The sequence below is a fragment of the Rhineura floridana genome, chromosome 3 (genome assembly GCF_030035675.1).
Source record: "Rhineura floridana isolate rRhiFlo1 chromosome 3, rRhiFlo1.hap2, whole genome shotgun sequence".
Lineage (NCBI taxonomy): Eukaryota > Metazoa > Chordata > Lepidosauria > Squamata > Rhineuridae > Rhineura > Rhineura floridana.
The window spans coordinates 111420199-111440909 of record NC_084482.1 but is presented as its reverse complement, the minus strand read 5'-3'; the positions used below and the strand labels follow the sequence as shown (position 1 = coordinate 111440909).

Genomic DNA, 20711 nt, shown 5'->3' with positions numbered 1-20711 from the left:
TCTAGTTCCATTGACCTGGTTAGAACCATCTTTATGCATTTTATGATGTGTTAACCTTAAGCACACATATGTTCGTATTATCTGGGAAATCAATCCCTTCAAAATATGTTTAATGGGCCATTATTCCACGCTAATCTATACATTTTATTCCAGATTAATGAGACTGCCATGGTCTAATAAAAAACCCACTCATAAAATTACCATTCCACCCATTTTATTGAAATATTAATAACATCCAAGTGATGTGAAGGCCAGCCAGAGACCATGCAACCATGCTGCACTGGTAATATAGGAATCAATCATCTGTGCTGCTGGTGAAAAACAACCACAGATATAGCTTTGCAACACATGCAAGGTATTTGCCTGTTTCATGTTATATGTGTTATAGATTAGTTGGCAGTAAAAAAGACATAACTGTCCACTGCTTTTCTGAGCATATTGGTATGTGTTGACGTGTCCAGACATGTACCCTTAAATGTATTGCAGATATTAAGTCTACCAATGGAGATAAGTATCCTCCTTTAGACTGTCCTCAGTGGACAGACAATGTTGCCTCCTTCTTGTAGTTGACATGCAATGAGTATGAATAGTGGACATATGCTGTTTAGGTGACCTGAAGTGGTTTATTTTCATATGTGTGTGCATTATGTATGTGTAGGGCATAATCTTGGGGGTTATGGTGTGGGCTGCACCTTTGACCCCACCCCTGATGTTGCATCTTCTCCATTCAAAACATGTATTGTACATGGTTGTCTGTAAATAAGTATGGGAGCTCCTGCACAAGAGTAGGTGCTCCATGAAATTGGAACACTTGGCTGTTCTAGAGTCCCAATTGTGCAGAGCCCATACACCATGAGGGTTTTCTCTTACCTTGTCATTTCACCAGAGGCTGCAGAGGGCAGTGAACAAAATGATCATGTCACAGATGCTCATGGGCATGGAAGAAGTGAAGGAAATAGGCAAGGAAGCCTTCCCATGCATGCAAAAGTGGTGTGTGTGTGTGAGCATCTATCACTTCTATTGTGAAGGGTCAGTGTGCTTATTTGGCATACATTCAAGCTCTAATTGAATTGTCACTGGCTGCAGTTTTTGCATTTCATTTCCCGCTGATATCACTGCTTAGAATCCTTGCCCACTCATGTTTCCATAAGCATGTTAGCCTTTATGGTGCCATAAGACTCTGTTGCTTTTGCTGCAAATTCTTTCTGGTACAGTTAGCCAGTGATCTGTGATTTTGGTTTTTATTGCATATATTTGTTATACCACTCTGACTTTTTTTTATGAAATGGAGGTATATACATATTTTTTATAAATAAAATAAATAATTCAACACAGATTAGTATGGCTACCTATCTACAGGATTTCCACACATGCACATCAACAGAAGCTTAAAGTTCCTTGAAGTGGCATGTATGTAAGCTTGGGGGCTTCTCATATGCATCTGCTTGGCCACTGTGAGAAACAGGATGTTTGACTTGATAGGCCTTTGGAATAATCCAGCAGATCTCTTACGTTCTTCAGATGTTACAGGCTTTAAAAGATAAATTAATTGTAAGCATATTGCTCTCGTGTCTTAAGACTAGCGTTCCATTAAAAAAAAACACCTAGAAGACTGGTTATTTTAATATCGAACAGTATATATACACACACACTCAAGAACACACATCAGTAGTTGGAATACATTATAAATGTTGGGCAGTGCAGCTGAGCATTAGAACTGCTCTTTAAAAGGGGATTAGATTCTGACACACAGACGTCACATGTGCACTTACAATACACAGAGATGTGATCAGGAACCTATTAAGTTTTAGAAATGCCAGATCAGAGTTTTTTGTCTATTACATTATTTACTTACAAGGAAACAAGGACTTCTCAGCACCCAAAAGAGGCTTGGTAGAAAGGTTGTCTAAAGCCTGGATTCTCCACTGGTTTTCATTGGGGTTTGAAACACTTCTAGATAGATGCACATTATTGTTGGCAGACTCAGGAAAAAAGCTTATGTGGACAATTAGTCCTACAAGATCATCTGGAGCCAGCCTACAGAGATCCAAAAGATTTCTTTCACTTTTTCTCAGCCAATTATTTTTAGCAAAATCTTAAAATATTGCTCACTAATGGACTGCTTTTTTCCCTCTGATCTATGACTTCAGAGACAACCAAAGAAAAGTATGCCAACAATCGCACAGAAGAACAGAGTATCTGCGCTAGGGATGGGATATGTTAGCTGATGCTGGTTCGAAAGCATTCCGTTGACCTAACAGCTTGGCATCAATTCTAGTTTGTTCTGTATCTGCTAGCTGCTGCTTTCACCTATCCAGATTGTTTTTTTGCTCAGAAAAAATATTGATATTAATATCAATATTTTAAAGGAAATAATATTTTGAAGAAAATATCAATATTCTAAAATATTGATAAATTATCAATGTTTTAGAGGTGGATTTTTTTTAAAAACTCCATCTTTAAAACTAACCACAGAAATTTGCTACATTAAAATCTGATCCTCAGTGTCTGAGAATAAGTGAATTAATGGAAAATTCGGTGCCAATTCCGAACTGGGTGGAATTCTAGCACATCCCTAGTCTGTGTTAGGTAATGGAAACCACAGTGCCCTTCTGCAAATTGAAAGTCCATTGCCCAAATTGTACTGGTTTAAGGAAAAACAGGAAAAGGCCAATTAGAAAATTTAGTCATATGAGGGGGTGGGAAACCCCAATTACTTATTGTAGGGATCTTTTCCCTCCTGTTGGATTAGTGGTACTATCCATTCACATGTCTCACACAATTCAGCAAATCCCAGTCTGTGCTTCACTTTGACTGACAATTAGCCAATAGGTAATGACCTCACACAAAAATCCCTTGTCCATCTTTCTTCACTGAAGGAGGTGGGAAAATTCCTTTTAAAATCCAGCTTTTACCACTTTTCTTCTAAAAGTGTTTTTCTTTTCCTTCTTTAGGAGATGAAAGAATGACAGGTTCATTGCATTGTTTCATAAAATAGCAGTGTTTCCTGCAGTTCTGAAAAATAAACTTAGAATGTTCCATTTGATCTTTCCTGGTTTTTCTGTAAAACACTCTTGAGGAAAAGAGTGATCACTTCTGTGAACAACTGGCAGTGCAAACAAAACATCGCCTAGCTCTCTTTGGTAGTTCAAGCACAATTGCTCCTCCCTCCTACTATTTATGCAACACATGAGTGGTGTGGATGCGGGATAGAATTTAGAAGACAAACTGAATGTACTTTCCCATTTGACAATGATTCAAGCATAAAGCATTTTAGGCCTCACATGTGAAATTCCCAAACTACTGGGTTGTATCCAAGATAGCTCTAAGTAAGCATCCCATCAGTGCAAGGATTTCTGCTTGTGCAATGGGATTTCCCCCATGCCCCCCCAAATCTATTCCAGATGAGATTTGGGGAGGGTGTGGGGCACATAGGTGGTGGGGGGGGGGAAGAGGACAGAAAGTCCTGAAGTGCAAGGGGAAATCATTGTGCTGAAGGGACGAGTTAGTTGAATACTGCCCTATACATTTTGAAAACTGAAGAGCAAACTGAACCGTGGGCTATTTCATACACTAACCCATCCATCTACCCCTCCAGTTTGCATGTCTGCCCCTCCGCTATAACACTTCAGGTTGTGTGTGACATTGGGGCACATATTGCCATAGAAAACTAAGTCCAGTTGATGTGATTGCTCCTCCTTAAAAAGAGAGGAGGTGTCTGTAACTCAATGGTCCACAAGCATTACATGCAAAAGGTTCCAGGTAACACTGGGGAAATTCCCTGATTGACATCCTGGAGAGCTGCTGACACTCATTGTAGACAATCCTGAGCTAAATGGACAAATGACCTAACTTAGTATAAGTCAGCTTCCTGTGTTCCTATGATTGTACAAACTGGGTTTACATGTGCATATAATGGAACATGCAAACCACATCAACATGTTACCTGTATGCTTGTGGTGGAGGTAAGCTTGAACTCTTCTTCCTCAACCACCAAGAGAGTACTTAATGGCATGTTGAGTATATGAACCAACCCTTTATGTGTATATGTGAACATGAGGCAGGCTCACAAACATTTTGTAGAGTATGTTTCATTTGTTTTCTAATGAATCTTCACTTGCAGAAGCACTATTGTGCATTACCCCAGTCAGCTCCTTTATTTGGGTAGTTTTTTCTTGAACACTACTTTCTTTGCCTTTTCTGCATTGATCCGTAGGGAAAAGGGGAATTTACTTTTCCTGGATGAAACATCTAATCTGTACTATGGCAGGATCAGGCCAGGAGCGTAGAATACTTCCATAATGTCCCTATCCCTTACCGATGTCTCTATCTCTTTTGGTTTGTCGTATTTCTGAATTAGAAATCAGAATTCTTTGTTATTAGAATTGACTATAGCGTCTGGGGATTTTCCTGTTATTTATATAACAAATGTCAAACCTTGCAAAGCATTTAGGCTGCAATCCAATGCATGCCTACTCAGAAGTAAGCTCCATTGGGTTGACTGGGACATACTCCCAGGCAAGTGTGCATCACTTAGTTCAGTGAGTTCCCATCTGGGCAACCTTACAAAGGCCGCGGCTGGGTGAAGCTGGAGGCAAAAGTGGAAGCAACCAATGTGAAGTTTACCTTTGAACAGTAGGCTAGTTTCTACACATTTCTCTCCATCCCCTCACCCTGGCAAGAAAGAAGTATTATCAGAGTTCAGTGGCACATTTTGCCACCCTGGGCTCCTACGGGGAAGAAGGGCGGGATATAAATCAAATAATAAATAAATAAATAAAATTCTTGCCAGCCAAAAACACTCAAGGAGGGTGCAAAGAAGGCCAGTGAGGGATGTGGCCTGGGAAGAGTCAAGAGGGCCACATTTGACCCCCACATTTGATTCCCCATCCCTGACTTAGTTAGTAGACCATAGAAAGTAGTGGCCATTTTGGGAACACTGGTCCTTTGGTTAAAAGGACTTCTATGCTGAGTCACACAACAAAAGTTGTAGGCTAGAAACTACAAACAAATAGCTAGGAGAATGCCAAGGGGCAAGATAGTTTGGATCTGTACAGGAGGAAGCTAGTTTATGAGAGACTGGACCTTGACCGTAAGCCACTCATCCGTACTCAGGTGAGGAAGGGAAAACATGGGTGGGGGCAGGAGGCCTGTCCCAGACACTAGAGCAGCAAGACACAGATTCATTGCACATCTTTCTACATTGAACAGAAACCTCAACAACACTGGGATTCTCAGCAGAGTTCACTGCTCTGGGATGCTGAACGCATCTGGAAGTGCCAAAGTGCAACTGTGTGCAAAAGTTCAGGGGTCTGCTCCTCATGTTCTCTTCGCCTTATCCCACATGGGGGTAAGCAGGGAGGCTGCCTCTTCATTCACATCAGGCACTCATCTTCATCTTCTTCAATCTCTTTATCTACCTGAAAGGCTATGTTCTCATAGCTGGTTATCCCTCCATATTTCCTCATATGGACCATCAAAGGTTTCGGCGACTGGCTACCTGCCAGGGTGGCCACATACATGCCAGTTCTGTTCTCCTCCAGGGAAGGACCCCAGTCCATGGTTGGCCTACTAGCTTGCTGGATTCTCTGCAGGTAGAAGAACAAACAAATCACAGGAAGCACAATGATGGCCAACCCAATGTTACTTCAGCAGCTGGGAACCCAAAGAAATCCTTTGCAGTGTATGGGCATCCAAGTGCTAACCAATCCAATCCGCAATTTATTCCTGATTGTCCTGGAAAACAGTTGATAAAGAGTAGGTCTGGATTCATATGGGATTCCAGAAAACCTAAAAGCTCACAGGTGGTATTTTAGTCACTTCAAGTGCCAAAGGCATGAGAGGGATCACCAACTTAAAAAAAAAAAAAAAACCTCTGGTAAAGGTTACCATGATTCAGTTTTAATAAAGCCAATGCCACACTATAGCAGCCTTCGCCAGCTTAATGCCCTCCAGTAGGTTTGGACTACAATTCCCATCAGCCCCAGTCAGCGTGCTGATGGGAGTTGCAGTCTAAAACAACTGGAGGGTATCAGGCTGGCAAAGGCTGCTCTACAGTAACTCATTTGCCTTTCCTAAGACCTGCTTCCAGTGGGGTACACAGTCACCTAAAGTTTTCCTCAACTATAATGTACCTGTTCTTCCATTTTTGCTGTCCTGAGCTTCTGAAATCCACACAAAAGTGGTCTTTCTGTTATAATAGCACTTTCTCAAGTCCTACAATATCATTTAAACATGAATTCACTTTATTCTGAATTCTTCACACACTTCCATCACCCTGGAATTATTTTAAAGTATGGATATTTGCCACTTTCCATTTTTTTTTAATATTCTGAATTGTGATTCCAGTCCACATTCATTCATGGCTGTGAAGACAGAACCACAGTGATTAATTTCTCAAAAATAAGTTAGTGTGATTTTGTAACTGCCCAAGAACTAATGGAAACGCATCCCTATAAATAAGAATGGTGACACAGAGAAATAAGAAATAACCTAATTTAAGTATATTTTAAGACATTAAAAACCTCATGCTGAGGATGGTCTTAAAATGTAACAAATATGCATACTAAATATTTCCTGCCCCTTCCCAAGCGCTTCGGGAAGACAGCCAGGCCTTTTCTGTGTCTGACGCTACTGGCACCTCCTTTTTTTGCTGTGCTTAGCAGCCATTTTGTGCTGGTGAGGACCAGCACCTCATTTTTTTTACAACAAAAGCATTGAAGGTAACAATTACCATGTTCCAATGACACCTTACGTATGCTAGTGTACTTTGTACTATGTCCCTTGGTATGGAAGACAGTGCCGATTTCCACCGGGCTGTTGGAACAAGGAATGGTTTTATATTTGCAGCAAATTAGTAGGCATCTCTTTATGGTAGGAGCAGCAACACAGCAGCCTCATGGCACCACCTGTGGCCATAATTAATTCTAAACGTACTGTTGTGAACACACTCTGCAAGACACTTTACTGCTGTTTGGTTTTCAGGACTGACTGCAGCTACCTGCAGTCTCTTTTGCCTAGAAAGAGCTAGAATATTCCCAAGTCCTGCTCTGTCGTGCCCGAGTTGGAACTCAAGAACAGAATCACTTGATGAAAGCAAATCAGTTTTTATTAGAGTAATTTCCAGACATAGGCTCCTCCGCCTCATGAACTCTTAACATGAACCAAAACCCGCGACATGGAAGAGATATAAGCATTTGCAAGCTGCAAGGCAGTTCCTCATCTCTGTTTTCCCCATGTTCCTTCTTTTTCCTCCATTTGCTCTCCCATACCATAGCTTTGAAACTGGCCATACTGTCCAGAGACCATCCAGGGAGAGAATAGTTTCGTTTCTTTGGCTGGGTGGCCGGCTGAATATGGAGATTTCCTCCTTTAATCATTGAGATGCTTGCCCTCATCAAGGTATGGTCTGCTTCTTTTTCCAGTCAATCAAGAAAAAAATATGGAGAATCTACCTACCTTAAAAATATGGAGAATCTACCTTAATATGTGGGTGCTGAATAGCTATGCACTGATGTGTAATCAGTGGTTCACAGGTAACTTTTGAGGAATTTCTACATAAACCAAAATTTTGTTGAATCTTGAAAATATACATTTTCAAGTGAAAAAGCAAACTTCTAGTTACATAGATGATGTAACTTAAATGTACTTTCCTAGCTCATGAGAATTCCTACTTAGTCGCCAGCTGTGTTTTATAATGTATTTTAGGAATAATTTCATGTCTAAGGATGGTATCCACTGAAGATGTTGTGTTAGTACAAGGATTTCTGTTTGCGTAATGGAACTTCCCCTCCCTCTTTTCTTCCTTCTGTGTCCCCTGCACCTTTCCTATATCTGTTCTGGAGAGCTGGGGGAACCCAGAACAGATTTTGGGGGGTGCAGGGGTAGCGCAGGGGGAGGAGGTTCTGTTGCACAGGCAAAAGCCTTTACGCAAATGCAACTACTTTGGTGGATACCGCCTTAAGTGTTTCAATGAAAGAGCATGGTAGAACATCTCCAAAGCTGCCAAGGTAGTGCCAATGAAGGCAATCCCAACAGTGATACGTATTTTGCACAGCCGGTAAGGCTAATGAGCACCACCACGACTGTTAACTGTTTTAGCTCCAAAGTAATTATCAGCACCTGTGAAAGCAGACAGTTCTGTTAATGCTGCATGTCCTACTTGTTCAGCGATGCACAGCAAATATTTGTCTATTTATTTATTTATTAGATTTATATCCTCCCTTTCCTCCTAGGAGCCCAGGGCAGCAAATGAAAACACTCTAAAACATTTTAAAAACAAAAGACTTTAACAAAACATCTTTAAAACATATTAAAACAAAACATCTTTTTTTAAAAAAAAAAAGCTTTAAAAACATACTAAAATAATTCCAGCACAGACACAGACTGGGATAAGGTCTTTGCTTAAAAGGCATGTTGAAAGAGGAAGGTCTTCAGTAGGTGCTGAAAATATAATAGAGATTATGCCTATCTAATCTTTAAGGGGAGGTAATTCCCAAGGGTAGGTGCCACAGCACTAAAGGTCTGCTTCCTATGTTGTGCGGAAAGGACCTCCTAATGAAATGGTATCTGCAGGAGGCCCTCACCTGCAGAGCGCAGTGATCGACTGGGTATATAAGGGATAAGACAGTCTTTCAGGTATCCTGGTCCCAAGCTGTATAGGGCTTTGTACATCAAAACAAGAACCTTGAACTTAGCCCGGTAGCTAATGGCAGCCAGTGCAATTCTTTCAGCAGTGGGGTAACATGTTGGTGATACCCTGCCCCAGTGAGCAGTCGCACCACTTCATTTTGCACTGTTCACAGCTTTCAGACCAGCTTCAAGGACAGCTCCACAAAGAGCACATTACAGTAATTGAACCTGGAGATTACCAGTGCATGGACAACAGTGGTCAGGCTATTCCAGTTCCAGAAACAGTGGCAGCTGTCTTACCAGCCAAAGGTGGTAAAAGGCACTCCTAGCCACTGAGGTCACCTGGGCCTGTAGCAAGAAACATAGATCCAGGGGTACCCCCAGACTATGAACCTGCCCTTTCAGAGGGCCCCATGCAAAGCAGGCAATTGACCAATTATCTGAATTCAGGAACTACCAATCCACTGTGCCTCCATATTGCTAGGATTCAGACTCAGTCTATTGGCCTTCACCCAGCCCACTGCCAATCCAGGCACCAGTCCAGGACTTGCTTGGCCCCTCCTGATTCAGATGTTACAGAGAAACAGAGTTGGGTATCATCAGCGTACTGCTGACACCTAACCCTAGATCTCTTGATGACTGCTCCCAAGGGCTACATACAGATGTTAAACAGCATTGCGGACAGAATAGCACCCTGCAGCATTCCACAGCACAACTACCGGGGTGCCAAAATGCTATTCTCTGAAAACGACTCTGAAAGTAGGATTGGAACCAGTAATATAGAAACCACAGTGCCTCCAATACCCTTCTCACCAAGTCGTCCCAGGAGGATATCATGGCCAATCGTATCAAAAGCCTCTGAGAGATCAAGTAAGAATGACAGGATCACACACCCCCTGTCCTTCTCCTGATAGAGGCCATCCATCAGAGTGACCAAGACCAATATATTGGAATGGGTCAAGATAATCTGCTTCATCCAAGAGTACTTACAATTGCTGCAACGCAACTCTCTCAATAACTTTTTCTAAAAAGGGAGTATTTGCAACAAGGTGGTAGTTGTCACAAACTAATGGGTCCAGGTGGGCTTTTTCAGGAGCGGTTGGATCACTGACTCTTTCAGGGTGGCTGAGACTACTTCCTCCCACAAGGCACATCGACCACACCCTGGATCCACTTGGTCATATCCCATCGGCAAGCTTTAAAAAGTCAAGAAGGACAAGGGTTGAGAGGACGCATTACTGGCCACATTGTCGCAAGCACTTTGTCCATGTCATCAGGCCACATCAACTGAAACTGATCCCAAGAAGTTGCAGCAGATGTTGCACCGGACATCTCACTGGGGTCTACAGTAGATGTGGATGGGGCATCAAGATTGCTACAGAGACAAGCAACCTTACCTCAAAGTGCCTTGCAAACAATTCACAGTGGGCCTCCGAAGGGTGTAAAACTCCATTTCCTGGAGCTGATATCAATAGACCCATGACAATATGAAAAAGCTCCACTGGATGGCTACTTGAGGGTGCAATGGAGGCAGAGAAGTGGGCCTTCTTTGCCAATCTCCCCACCACGCAGTAGGTACAGTTATGATGTTTTATTCATGTCCAATCAGCCTCAATTCGCCACTTGCACCTTAGCCATTGTCCAGCCTGTTTCATTGCCCTTAGTTCACTGGTGTACCAAGGTACAAACCAGGCTCTGCAATGCTGGAGAGGGTGCTCAGGGGAACTGTATTACAAGCCCAACACATCTCATTGTTCCACAGCAGGACAAGCGCTTCAACAGGGTCACCTGCTCTATCTACTGGAAACTCCCCCAGGGTGTTCAGGAATCCAATGGATTCCATTAGTCTCCAGGGGCAAACTTTGATGCCCCTATAAATGTAATTAGTGTAAATATGGTAACTGCGGGTTTATTAGCGTATATGTGGTAAGTAGACTGAGTGAGAGGGGGGAGTACATGGGTTAGAATGTTGATGAGTGTTGTACGATGATTGGCTGAGCGGCTGGGTGTCTGAAGGTATAAATGTGAGGATGACAGTTGTGAGGGGTTCGAATGCTGAGGGGGGTTTGGAGAGGGTGGTGGTTGGTTCTGGGTTTTTGGAGGGGTGGATTGGATTTAGGTGGGTAGTGAGGCAGGTTATTTTATGACTAAGAAATATCAAGAGTAACACATCTTATGAAACCACACGCATGTTGACTGAACCTTTAAGTAATCTTGTTATTCTCTATGTAAATAAATAGTTCTTGGTTTACCAAAACGCCTGATCCTTGGCTGGGTTTCACAGACCAGAAGGGTGGGCAGGGCTTATACCAAGGTGGGGAAACAGTATCAATGGTGGCAGCGGTGAAGAGATAGTGTAACATCAGCAGGTATCCAAAACAACCCAGGGCTGTAATCTTTATAGGCACAAAGATACAGGGGGGTTGAGGCCTGTAAGTGCACCCAGACACAACACAGCAACAGGGCAGGAGGAGACTAAGGCACAGTCTCAAGGCCATATTGTTTACAGAGAGTGTCAGGTGGTGGTGCCTAGCAGTGGGATCTTGAGAGATCTGTGCTAGGGCCAGTGAGAGAACTGTTAAGAGACCAGGACCCTGAGGTGAGACCGTGCCAGGGTGGTGACCATGGGAGGGGTCCTGACACAGATCATCTTAGTCTGTCCACCACCCCTGCAGGGAGGATTGGAGCCATAAGTCTAAACTTCACCAGGAAGTGGTCTGACCATGACAATGAGGTGACATCTCCCCCCCATCTCAGACCATCCCTTCCTCCAACTGCAGCAACAACCCAAGTTGAGGATATGCCCTGCCCTATGCGTCGGGCCAGTGACAACTTGAGACTGCCCCATGGTCGTCATGAAGGCCTGAGCCGGAACACCAAAGGCAGCCTCAGCATGGACATTGAAATCACCAGCACTATCATTCTGGGCTCCTCCAATACCATAGCCGAGACGGCCTCCCCCAGCTCGGTCAGAGAAGCTGCCGGGCAGCAGGGTGGACAGTACACCAGCAGCAACTCTAGTTTACTGTCTGCTTGGCCTGACACCAGGTGCAGGCCCTCACAGCCAGCTCCAAGACAGAGTGGTTTCCTGGTGACAGAGGTGGAAGTTCCGTAGACCGCAGCAACTCCTCTCCCCCTCCCATCCCTGCAGCCTGTGCTGGTGTTGCACCAAGTATCCAGGTGGGCAAAGCTGGGTCAGATCAGCTCCCCCCAGCTCACCCACCCAGGACTCAGTAATGCACACCAAATCGACACCCTTATCCATGATCAAATACTGGATAAGTGTGGTCTTATTGTGTACTGATCTGGTGTTAAACAACAATCACACAAACCAGTGGCACAGTAGATGAGCAACGAGGAACCCATCCATGAGAGGAGTGGGAGCGAGGGACAAGCCGTAGATAGTCTTGCTCTCGTCTTCCATGGTAGCTCACCACCTCCCCATGGCTATATCTCCCTCTACCCATGATCACTGCAGTTGGGGTGGAATACGCAATTCCTCTGTCTTTGTGAAGACTGTTTATAATTCAAAAGCCATACGCAGGTACTATCCATATCAGTTTGAGATTAGCAGCAATATATGTCATTTTCATGCAAACCAAAAGTGAGGGGCTCTGCTATTTTCCTACAGATCTTCATTTGGGTTCTACATTTGAAATTATTTCATGTCTGTACAGTATGCATATACACCACTAGAGGGAACCTTCTGCCCCAGTAATATAGAAACATGATATTATTAATACTGCAAAAAGCTAGTAATTTAAATGAAGATAGAAAGCGAATGGGGGTGTTGGCATTCAGGGTATCCGCAAAATCAATTTTACAGAGACTGGATGGCATGCAAAGTTCCTTTGCTTTCCTCAGTCATCTGCATGGGTATAGTTGTCCTGGTCTCCGGGGTCTTAGACCCCTTACTTTTTTGGGAGCAGGGTCCCAGCAGGGTCCCTACATCTCCAGCATCCTATGAGACGATCAGCATGAAAGGGGAGTGTGTAAGCCACTGAAAAGAGTCTTCTAACATGCTTCCTTGTTCTTTGCTGCTGATTAGAGCCAATCAGTGTGAAAGGAGGTGAGTCAGCCACTTAGAAAATTCCTCAGGAGCCAACACTCTCCCCTTGTATGCTGATTGGCTCCTAGGAACATTTGTTGTTGCGGGAGAAGGTGTTAACAAGGATCTCATTCTCAAGCCAGCTGCAGAGAGAGTGAGAGAGTGAGAGAGAGAGACAGACTCTCATGAAGGGACCCTGCACTTCTGAATTTGCAACTAGCCTGCTGCTCAAATGGCTAAGAAATGAAATTGACGTCAGGATCAAGGTCTGAGCCTACACCCAGGAAGCTGGTGACAAGAGGACACAATGGAAAACCATAAGCTAAATGAAGCAGATTGGAAACCTGGGAGTCCATATTTTCCTAAACCACATTTCACTCCAATGTGAAATTGGAGTTGCCAATTGAAACAGGGTTGCCAATGTTTAATCCTCAAAAACGTATGGCAACTTGAGCTGAGCGGCTCTGAATGGTGCAAAGGAATAAAGTCCTTTTTTTAAAAGGGAAAGTGCATCTGAGCATAAGCTTAGGGCCATTCCTTTGGAAAAAGAACCAGCTTCAGTTTAAATAACAACAGCAACAGACCAAAGGCACATAGGAAGCTGCCTTATAACCAGGCCAGAGTGTCTGTCCAACCGAGCCCAGACCCAGCTTCTCTGACTAGCATGACCTGAACCCATCTCTTCTCTCTCTCTCTCTCTCTCTCTCTCTCTCTTTTTTTTTAAATGGAAGACGCCAGGGATTGAGCCTTTACACATGCAAAGCAGGTACACTACCACTGAGCTATGGCCCCTTCCCAAAATTCTCATGGTAAGAACAAACAGATTGCCTTTCTCTGAAAGGAAGAAATAGCTTGAGGCCAGATTGCTTCTTAGCATATGTGCATTGCCTCCGTCTACACAGGAATATAGGGAGTTGCCTTATATTGAGTCAAACCCACTAGTCCATCTACTTCAGTACTGTCTATGCTGACTATGCTGACTAGCCACTGTCTACAGGGTTTCAGACAGGGAGTCTCTCCTAGCCCTACCTGGAGATGCTGGGGATTGAACCTGAGATCTTCTGTGCACAAGGCAGATGCTCTGAGCTATGGCCCTTCCCCAAATCTTCTGAAGGTCTTAAAAACAAAAGATGATAATATGTAGAAAGCAGGAAAATAACAATGAAAACAACAAACATTCATTTTCTATGGTTTAAATATTTATGTTCTGGCACCAGATTATGAGGATAAGATTCCAGCAGGGCCCATAAAGCTTTGGCTGGTAAGAATCCAGTATGAATCACTGGCAGCGTCATACTTTCTGTGGCAGTCATGGTGGTAACAACAACACTGGTATTAGCTGCAGTAAATACAGGCTGCAGCTAGCCAAGGGTCCCTGCAGCTGGGTCTGGGAGGGTGGAACTCCTGCTCTGTGATATCCACCAGCACTTGATCGCAGGCTGCAACTGGATGGTGGTGCGGATTGTAGAGCCAGAGCTCTGCTCTCCCAGTTGACATCACCCCCGCGCACACACACAGCTGGCATGCGCTTAAATACGCCCAGTCATGCCACCTCACATGTCAGCTCCACACACCTCTGCCGCCATCTTGGATGATGACAGGCATGGGCGCTGATGTGTGAGGTGGTGCAACTGGGTGTATTTAAGTATGCCTACACACACACACATGGGGGAGGCAAGGGCCCATGGCAGGCTGGTGCCCAAGGGCCCGTGGCTGGCTGGTGCTGGCCTTCAGTAAATACACCATGGCCTCATTTAGAAATAACACTAAATCTATCGTTTAGTTTATGTGAGGGAATCTAAATGAGCTTCAGGCTTACATGCTGCTCCTTACCCTCTCTCCCTATAACACAGCTACAAGGAGATCAGAAGCGTTCACTTCCGTTTGCGGTGCTCCACTGTTTACATGAATTCTAAACCCTATAATGTGGCTAACCTTAACTGTGGTTTACTGAAACAGCCAGTTTTATAAACCAAGGTTTGCAGTTTCTTACTTCAATAAACTATAGTCAATAAACTGTATAAATGTTTGTGTGGGTTTGGACATAGGGCCAGCCAGGATATTTTGTGGCCTGAGGCCCCCGCCATTCCACATATAGAAGCCAACTGGACTGCTAATTGACTCTTACTTCAACACTGGTGACGAAGACAGACTCCTCCACTGCATCTAAGAGCAGCAGGCTGGCACACATAGCTCTATCCTCTAACAGGGTTGAATGACTGGCTAGGCTGCCCCACCCCTACCCCAACATCCATTGCCCGAGGTGGCTGACTCACTCTACCTAATGGTAGGGTTGACTCTGTTTGGATATAACTGTAACTAGTTAAAACAGAAAAGAAAGCCTCCAATCTTCTCCTGATGGCAATGCTGAGGATCCATGATTTCTTGCGATGCCTGGCACATGCCCATTGCATGCTTGGTAATGTGGATCTTCCTTTTACCATTAATATATCTAATGTCACCAACACCTGTGCAACACTGCTGCAGACATAACAAATGCAATGCTAATATAAAGTAGGCCTAAAAGGTACAAAAACAAACACCCCGGGAGAAAAGGTCCAAAAAGCTGCTTACCTGCCAGAGTGTCCCTTCCTCGTGGAGCACAGCAAAAACCATGCCCGTGGGGATCATCAGGCAAGAGAAGATTCCCATCAGGATACCCAGAACTTCAGCCCAGAATGGAAAGCGGTAGGTTCCGTTATATTCTAATGGTTCGTACTTGACTATGCTGTACACCAGCAGGGCCTGAAACAGAGCATCACAAACTTACATCAGATATTCCCCCTCCATTTTGAATTTTATATCCTACAGATGCAGTTTCAATCTCAGAAGGACTGGGATAAGACAATGTTGTGTACACACCATATACATTTAAAGCATATTTAAAACGCACGACGTCCTCCAAAGAATTCTGGGAACTGTAGTTCACCACCACCACCCACAAAGCTACATTTCCCAGCACCCTTAACAAACTACAGTTCCCAGGATTCTTTGGGGGAAGTCGTGCTTTAAATGTTTTGAAGAAATGCTGTTTATTTAAACTGTTTTAAGGGGTATTATATATTTTTCCATTTGTATTGTACTATATTCAATGTGGGAAGTCTTCTGTCTGGCCAGGTGAAAGTTGGTTAAACTGTCACTTCCGAGACCTTAACTGACAGCTGAGGAGATGTCATTATGCAAAGGAGGACAGAGCATATGCATATTCTGATTGGTGGCTGCAGGTTTAGAATTCTTAGTTAGACAATATGATTGGCTGGGGCTAGATTAGCAGAGGCAGGGGCAGAAGAAGTGAATATGTTGCGGGGTGCTAGTCAGTCCATGTTGGTTTGTGCTTGGTGTTTGTGGTGGGCAGTCAGAAGAAGAAGACAATGACAAAAGAAGAAGAAAGAAGAGCAGAGAGGAAGGCAGAGTAAACTGGTGGCTGAAGACTTACTGGGGTAGCTGAATCACTTGGCTGAAAGGATGAGGAAGAAGTAATGAGAGGCAGCGTGGAATGCTAGGCACTGGTAGGAGAGCTAGAGGAAGATTTCAAGACAGGACACCAAAAAACAGATCTACGCTTCAGTAGGGGTTGAAAAGGGCTTCAGCAAAAGCCCTCAGTTACAGTGTCGATGAGACTTAACTGGGATGGAATAAATACAAGGGTAATCTGGCAAAAGAGTTTTAAAAGGCTACTAAACTGCTTCCTCAAAGATGTCTTGTTTTAGTAATACTAACTATATCTGACTGGCTTTGTACCACGTTACTAAGATTATTGGTAATTTAAGAGTGCAAAGGGTATATGTGATATTAAATGGTGGTAGCGGTGTGGGGTTTAGGGAAACCATTGGAGTGGAAGGTTTTTTTTAATAGAATAAGTAAAGGAATACACCCCCCCTTACAACCACAAATGTGTTTTAAATTATGGTGTGTATGCAGCCTAAGATTAGCTGTGAAAAATGCTTCAGAACCAGCATGATTCTGATACCTGTTACCACCTAGCAGAGACTTACTCAATCGGCAGTGTCGATCTTGGAACTGAACCAGAAAGCTGGCCTTAGGGCTACAACATCCAATAAATATATTAATATTTATACTTTTTGCTATTTATTTTTATTCATCCTCCTACTTTGTGAAACATCTTGCCCAGTAATGGCTAGTGTGGTGGAGCAGAGCCGCAGAGCTGCCAACAGCAGTATCACTATAGCTTATCTAGATAGGGATGGGGCAAGGCAGGGTGGTGGCAAGCTTGGGACTATGCAGATGAGCCAGCATGAGCATTGAATTGATTCTGCCAGTTTGTCTACACAACCCTGTCCCATCCAGGTAAGCTGTAGCAACACTGATGTCGAGAGGGTGGCTCCACAGCTTTGCCCCATCACACCAGCCAGAATTGATCTTGCCCAATGAAGAGGTCTGCAGAACCCAAAAGCTTGCTGCTATTTTGTGACATTTTGGTCACTCCTAATAAAGATATTATTCAACTGTGGATTTCTTAGCATCGTTACCGTCATTGTCACTGGGGACAGGAACAACCAGCAGGCTTTAAAGTATATCCCTGGCTTGAAACCCAGCATCATTTGAATATCACGACAGAATCTCTTCATGCCTAGAAAGAACAAAATGATGTGTAAGAAGTGAGACATTATATTAGCTCCCTTGTATTAAATCATTAATGGCACAACCCTATGCACGTTTACTCAGAAGTAAGTCCTACTATGGTTAATGGGGTTTACACCCAAGAAATTGTGCATAGGATGGTAGTCTGTGGAACAAACCCCATTGAACACAGTTCAACTTACTGAGGAACAAACTCCATTGAACACAGTTCAACTTACATCCAAGTAACTATCCATAATGTGCTGCCCAAATAAATGTTTATGGTGGGAACAGACTTGTGACTCACCCCCAAAACAAACAGGAGTTTGTAGTACAGATTTTTTCTGCAGGGTAAACCTTTCATTTTAAGAACACAAGATGATAAATGAGTCAGTAATTGCACACTAGTGGCATTTCTGCCTTTAAAAACCAGCATGCCAAAAACTAGTGAAAAAGCACCTTGTGTGGACTTAAAGGTCATATGAACCATCCTTTTTCTGTCAGTACAACTATGGAATAAACTACTGCATCTGGACATAAAGACACAATCTGTGCAACATTTGCCCTAAATAATACACCTGCCTGATCAAAACTATAAGGAGTGGGGTGCAACCTATTCTGGACAGAGTTGTACTCCCTCAGAAGAAGCAGGTGCGCAGGTCAGGGGATGCTTCTGGATCATTCACTGTCACGAGGCACAAGTGGCCACCGTGATGCAGAGTGTCTTCTACCAGCTTTGACTGGTGGCCCACCTGTGACCTTTTCTGATTACGGATAGGCCGTCTTCAGTAGTCTACACTTTGGTAGCTTCTAGGTTAGACTACTGCAACCAATGATACATTGGGTTGCCTTTGAAGACAGATCAGAAACTGCAGCTTGTGCAGAACTCAGCAGATTATTGACTGGGGCCAAGCAGTCCAAGCATATAACACCTATTCTAGCCCAACTGCACTGGCTGGTGATTCATTCCCAAGTCCAATTCAAAGTGCTGGTTTTGACCTAGAAACCTTATATGGCTCAGCTCGGGATCCCAATACTTTATGGACTGTCTGTCTTCATACGACCCTATCTGGATACTACAGTCATCATCAGAGGTTCTTCTCTGGTTGTCCCCTCTAAGAGAAGTTTGGAGGGCAGCAACAACAGAACAGGTCCTTTTAGATGTAGCTCCCCTAGGGATGGAAAGATCTGTCAATTTAGGTTCTCTTGGTTTCTCATTTTTCCGATCTTAAATTCAGTTCTCCACATTTTTGAAGCAATTTGCAATTTTTTTTCAAAAACTCATGATAATTCTCTTGCGTTTCAGTGTGAATGTTTCCTAATAAACTCATTTTTAGGCAGTTTTGACTTATGTACACAGTTTTGCAAGCCATTTCTCATCATACAATGCTGTTTTGCATGTTATTTTCACTCATATTTATTTTTATTCACACTTTCCCCTAATATATGCATTTTTATAAACATTGGTGAACTGCCTCACAAAATTTGAATAAATGTGGATTTCAAACGGCTGTGTTCTGGTTCTCATATTGTTTAGGAAAGTGCAAATTTTGATAGATTGGGCTTGAAATGGAAACAATCAAAATTCTCACCCCCCCAACCCCCAATCAACTGGCTGGGGAACACTCCTTGGGGAGGCTTGCCTGGTGCTGTCATCTTTCTGGCACCAGGAAGAGAGATTTTTATTCTCCCAGCATTTGGGCACTGAAAACGTGCTGATTTAGAGGACTTTTTGGTAGCAGTTGATCCATCTTCTTGGTTGGGAAGGTCTTGAGATTTTTTGTGGATGAGCTAGTAGTATATTGTTTTTAAAGTTGACTTATTTTTATGTATTGTATTTTTTTGTATTTATTATTGCTGTTAGTCACTTTGAGACTTTTAGCAGCAGTAGTAACAACAACAACAAAAACCTTCGTGCTGTATGAAAGCTAGGGGTGGTACAATCCAAGTTTTAATTTTAACCAATTCCGCATGTCTCTTGAGGAGCTGCAGACCTTGGACTTTGGCAGTCCCATTTACCCCATGAAAGCCAGCGTGTGCCTCTTTGTATTCTCCATGTCATGTTTAAAAATAGAATTGAACACAATATACTCAACAATTCAAAAATTGAATTTCTACACAATCCGCATCCCTAGTCTTACCATAGACACGCGTTACCACTAGGCAGGTGGTAATGACCACCACCATGAGTCCAAACCCAGCACTGTAGTCATCCAGCAGCACCAACCAATACATACCACCCTGGAAAGAAGAAGCAATGAATGGTCAAAGCCCCTACCCAAGATATGGGATTGTCAAGCTAGAGTGTCACAATTTTTTTAAAAAAAGAATCCTAAATAGTAGCCTGCCTTTTGGAATTAGTTTATTTGGGCCAATCCATTCTGAATTACAGGGCAGCAATTTAATAACCTGAACATTTAGAAAGTGTGAACAACAGAGTCATACCAAAGGAGTCATTCTAGGCATTTCATGGAGTTCATTCTCTCAGGGCACAGAAATATTATGATTTGTCTTGCAAGTCACAGGTCAGATTTTGAATCTTGGGCATCAAATAACCACAGTGAACTCTTAATAAATAGACCCCTTTGACTGAATAGGCAAGTCAACAATCTATTTTGCTCTGCCTGTAATCACTTAGACTAGTTTAGTAGAGAAGATGGGAACCCCTATTTCGTTTTTCCCTTTTCCCTCCTTTGTTCTAAAATAAATTTCCCCTGTAAAGTCTCAACTAAATGAGCACCAGAAAGCTCTGACTATTATAGTCTTTGATAGTCCATTTTGCTTACCTCTGTTGTGAGAATGAGTCCCATCAGGAACATTGCAACACAAACAATGCCCGAGAAAAAAGCCTTCTTCGGCCGCAGGTAATATGGGAACTCATCTGTCACCGCAGTAACAATGGTCTCTAGAAAGGCAAACTGCACACAGATAATAACAAATGCTGTCTTGTAAACCACAAAGACCATTCACTAGAAGGCATATAGTTCAAGTACTCCCTCACAGCAGACTACACCCTTACCTGACTGTCCAGGCCAAGAGTCAACAGCATGAAGAAAAAAAGGAAAGACCAGAAAGGAGAAAGTGGAAGCATTGTCATGGCTTGTGGGTACACCACGAAAGCCAAGCCTGGACCTAGAAGACAGGCGAAGAATGAAAAAAGCCATGACTGGGATTATAGAGCCACAGTCAAAGAGACATTACTTAGGAGTCGGGTTTCATGGTGGGTATGCAGACATAAGGGCAATTTAGGGCAAAAAGTTATAGGAAAGGAGTGATCTCACGGAAACAGCCTAAAGTTGGCATAGATGATTAAAGCATGCAGAGTAGAGCCCAGTACTGGACAAAGGCACATTGCCCATCTGAAATACAAGGAAGACCCTTTCCATATTTTAGAAATGCCATTTCAAGCTCTCAAATCATCACTTCCTTTCTGGACACTATTTCTTGACTG

General features: G+C 43.2%; 1 protein-coding gene across 1 annotated transcript in view; it reads right to left on the bottom strand.

Moving 5' to 3' along the window:
• Positions 1-5375: 5375 nt before the first annotated feature.
• Positions 5376-20711, bottom strand: part of SLC6A7 (solute carrier family 6 member 7) — a 32720-nt gene continuing 17384 nt past the window's right edge. The window contains exons 9-14 of the mRNA XM_061621943.1: positions 20280-20392; positions 20047-20178; positions 19402-19501; positions 17170-17270; positions 15254-15424; positions 5376-5588 (exon numbers count right to left, since the gene is read on the bottom strand). Coding sequence (XP_061477927.1) covers positions 5376-5588; positions 15254-15424; positions 17170-17270; positions 19402-19501; positions 20047-20178; positions 20280-20392 — 830 coding nt within the window. The remainder of the gene's footprint in view (positions 5589-15253; positions 15425-17169; positions 17271-19401; positions 19502-20046; positions 20179-20279; positions 20393-20711) is intronic.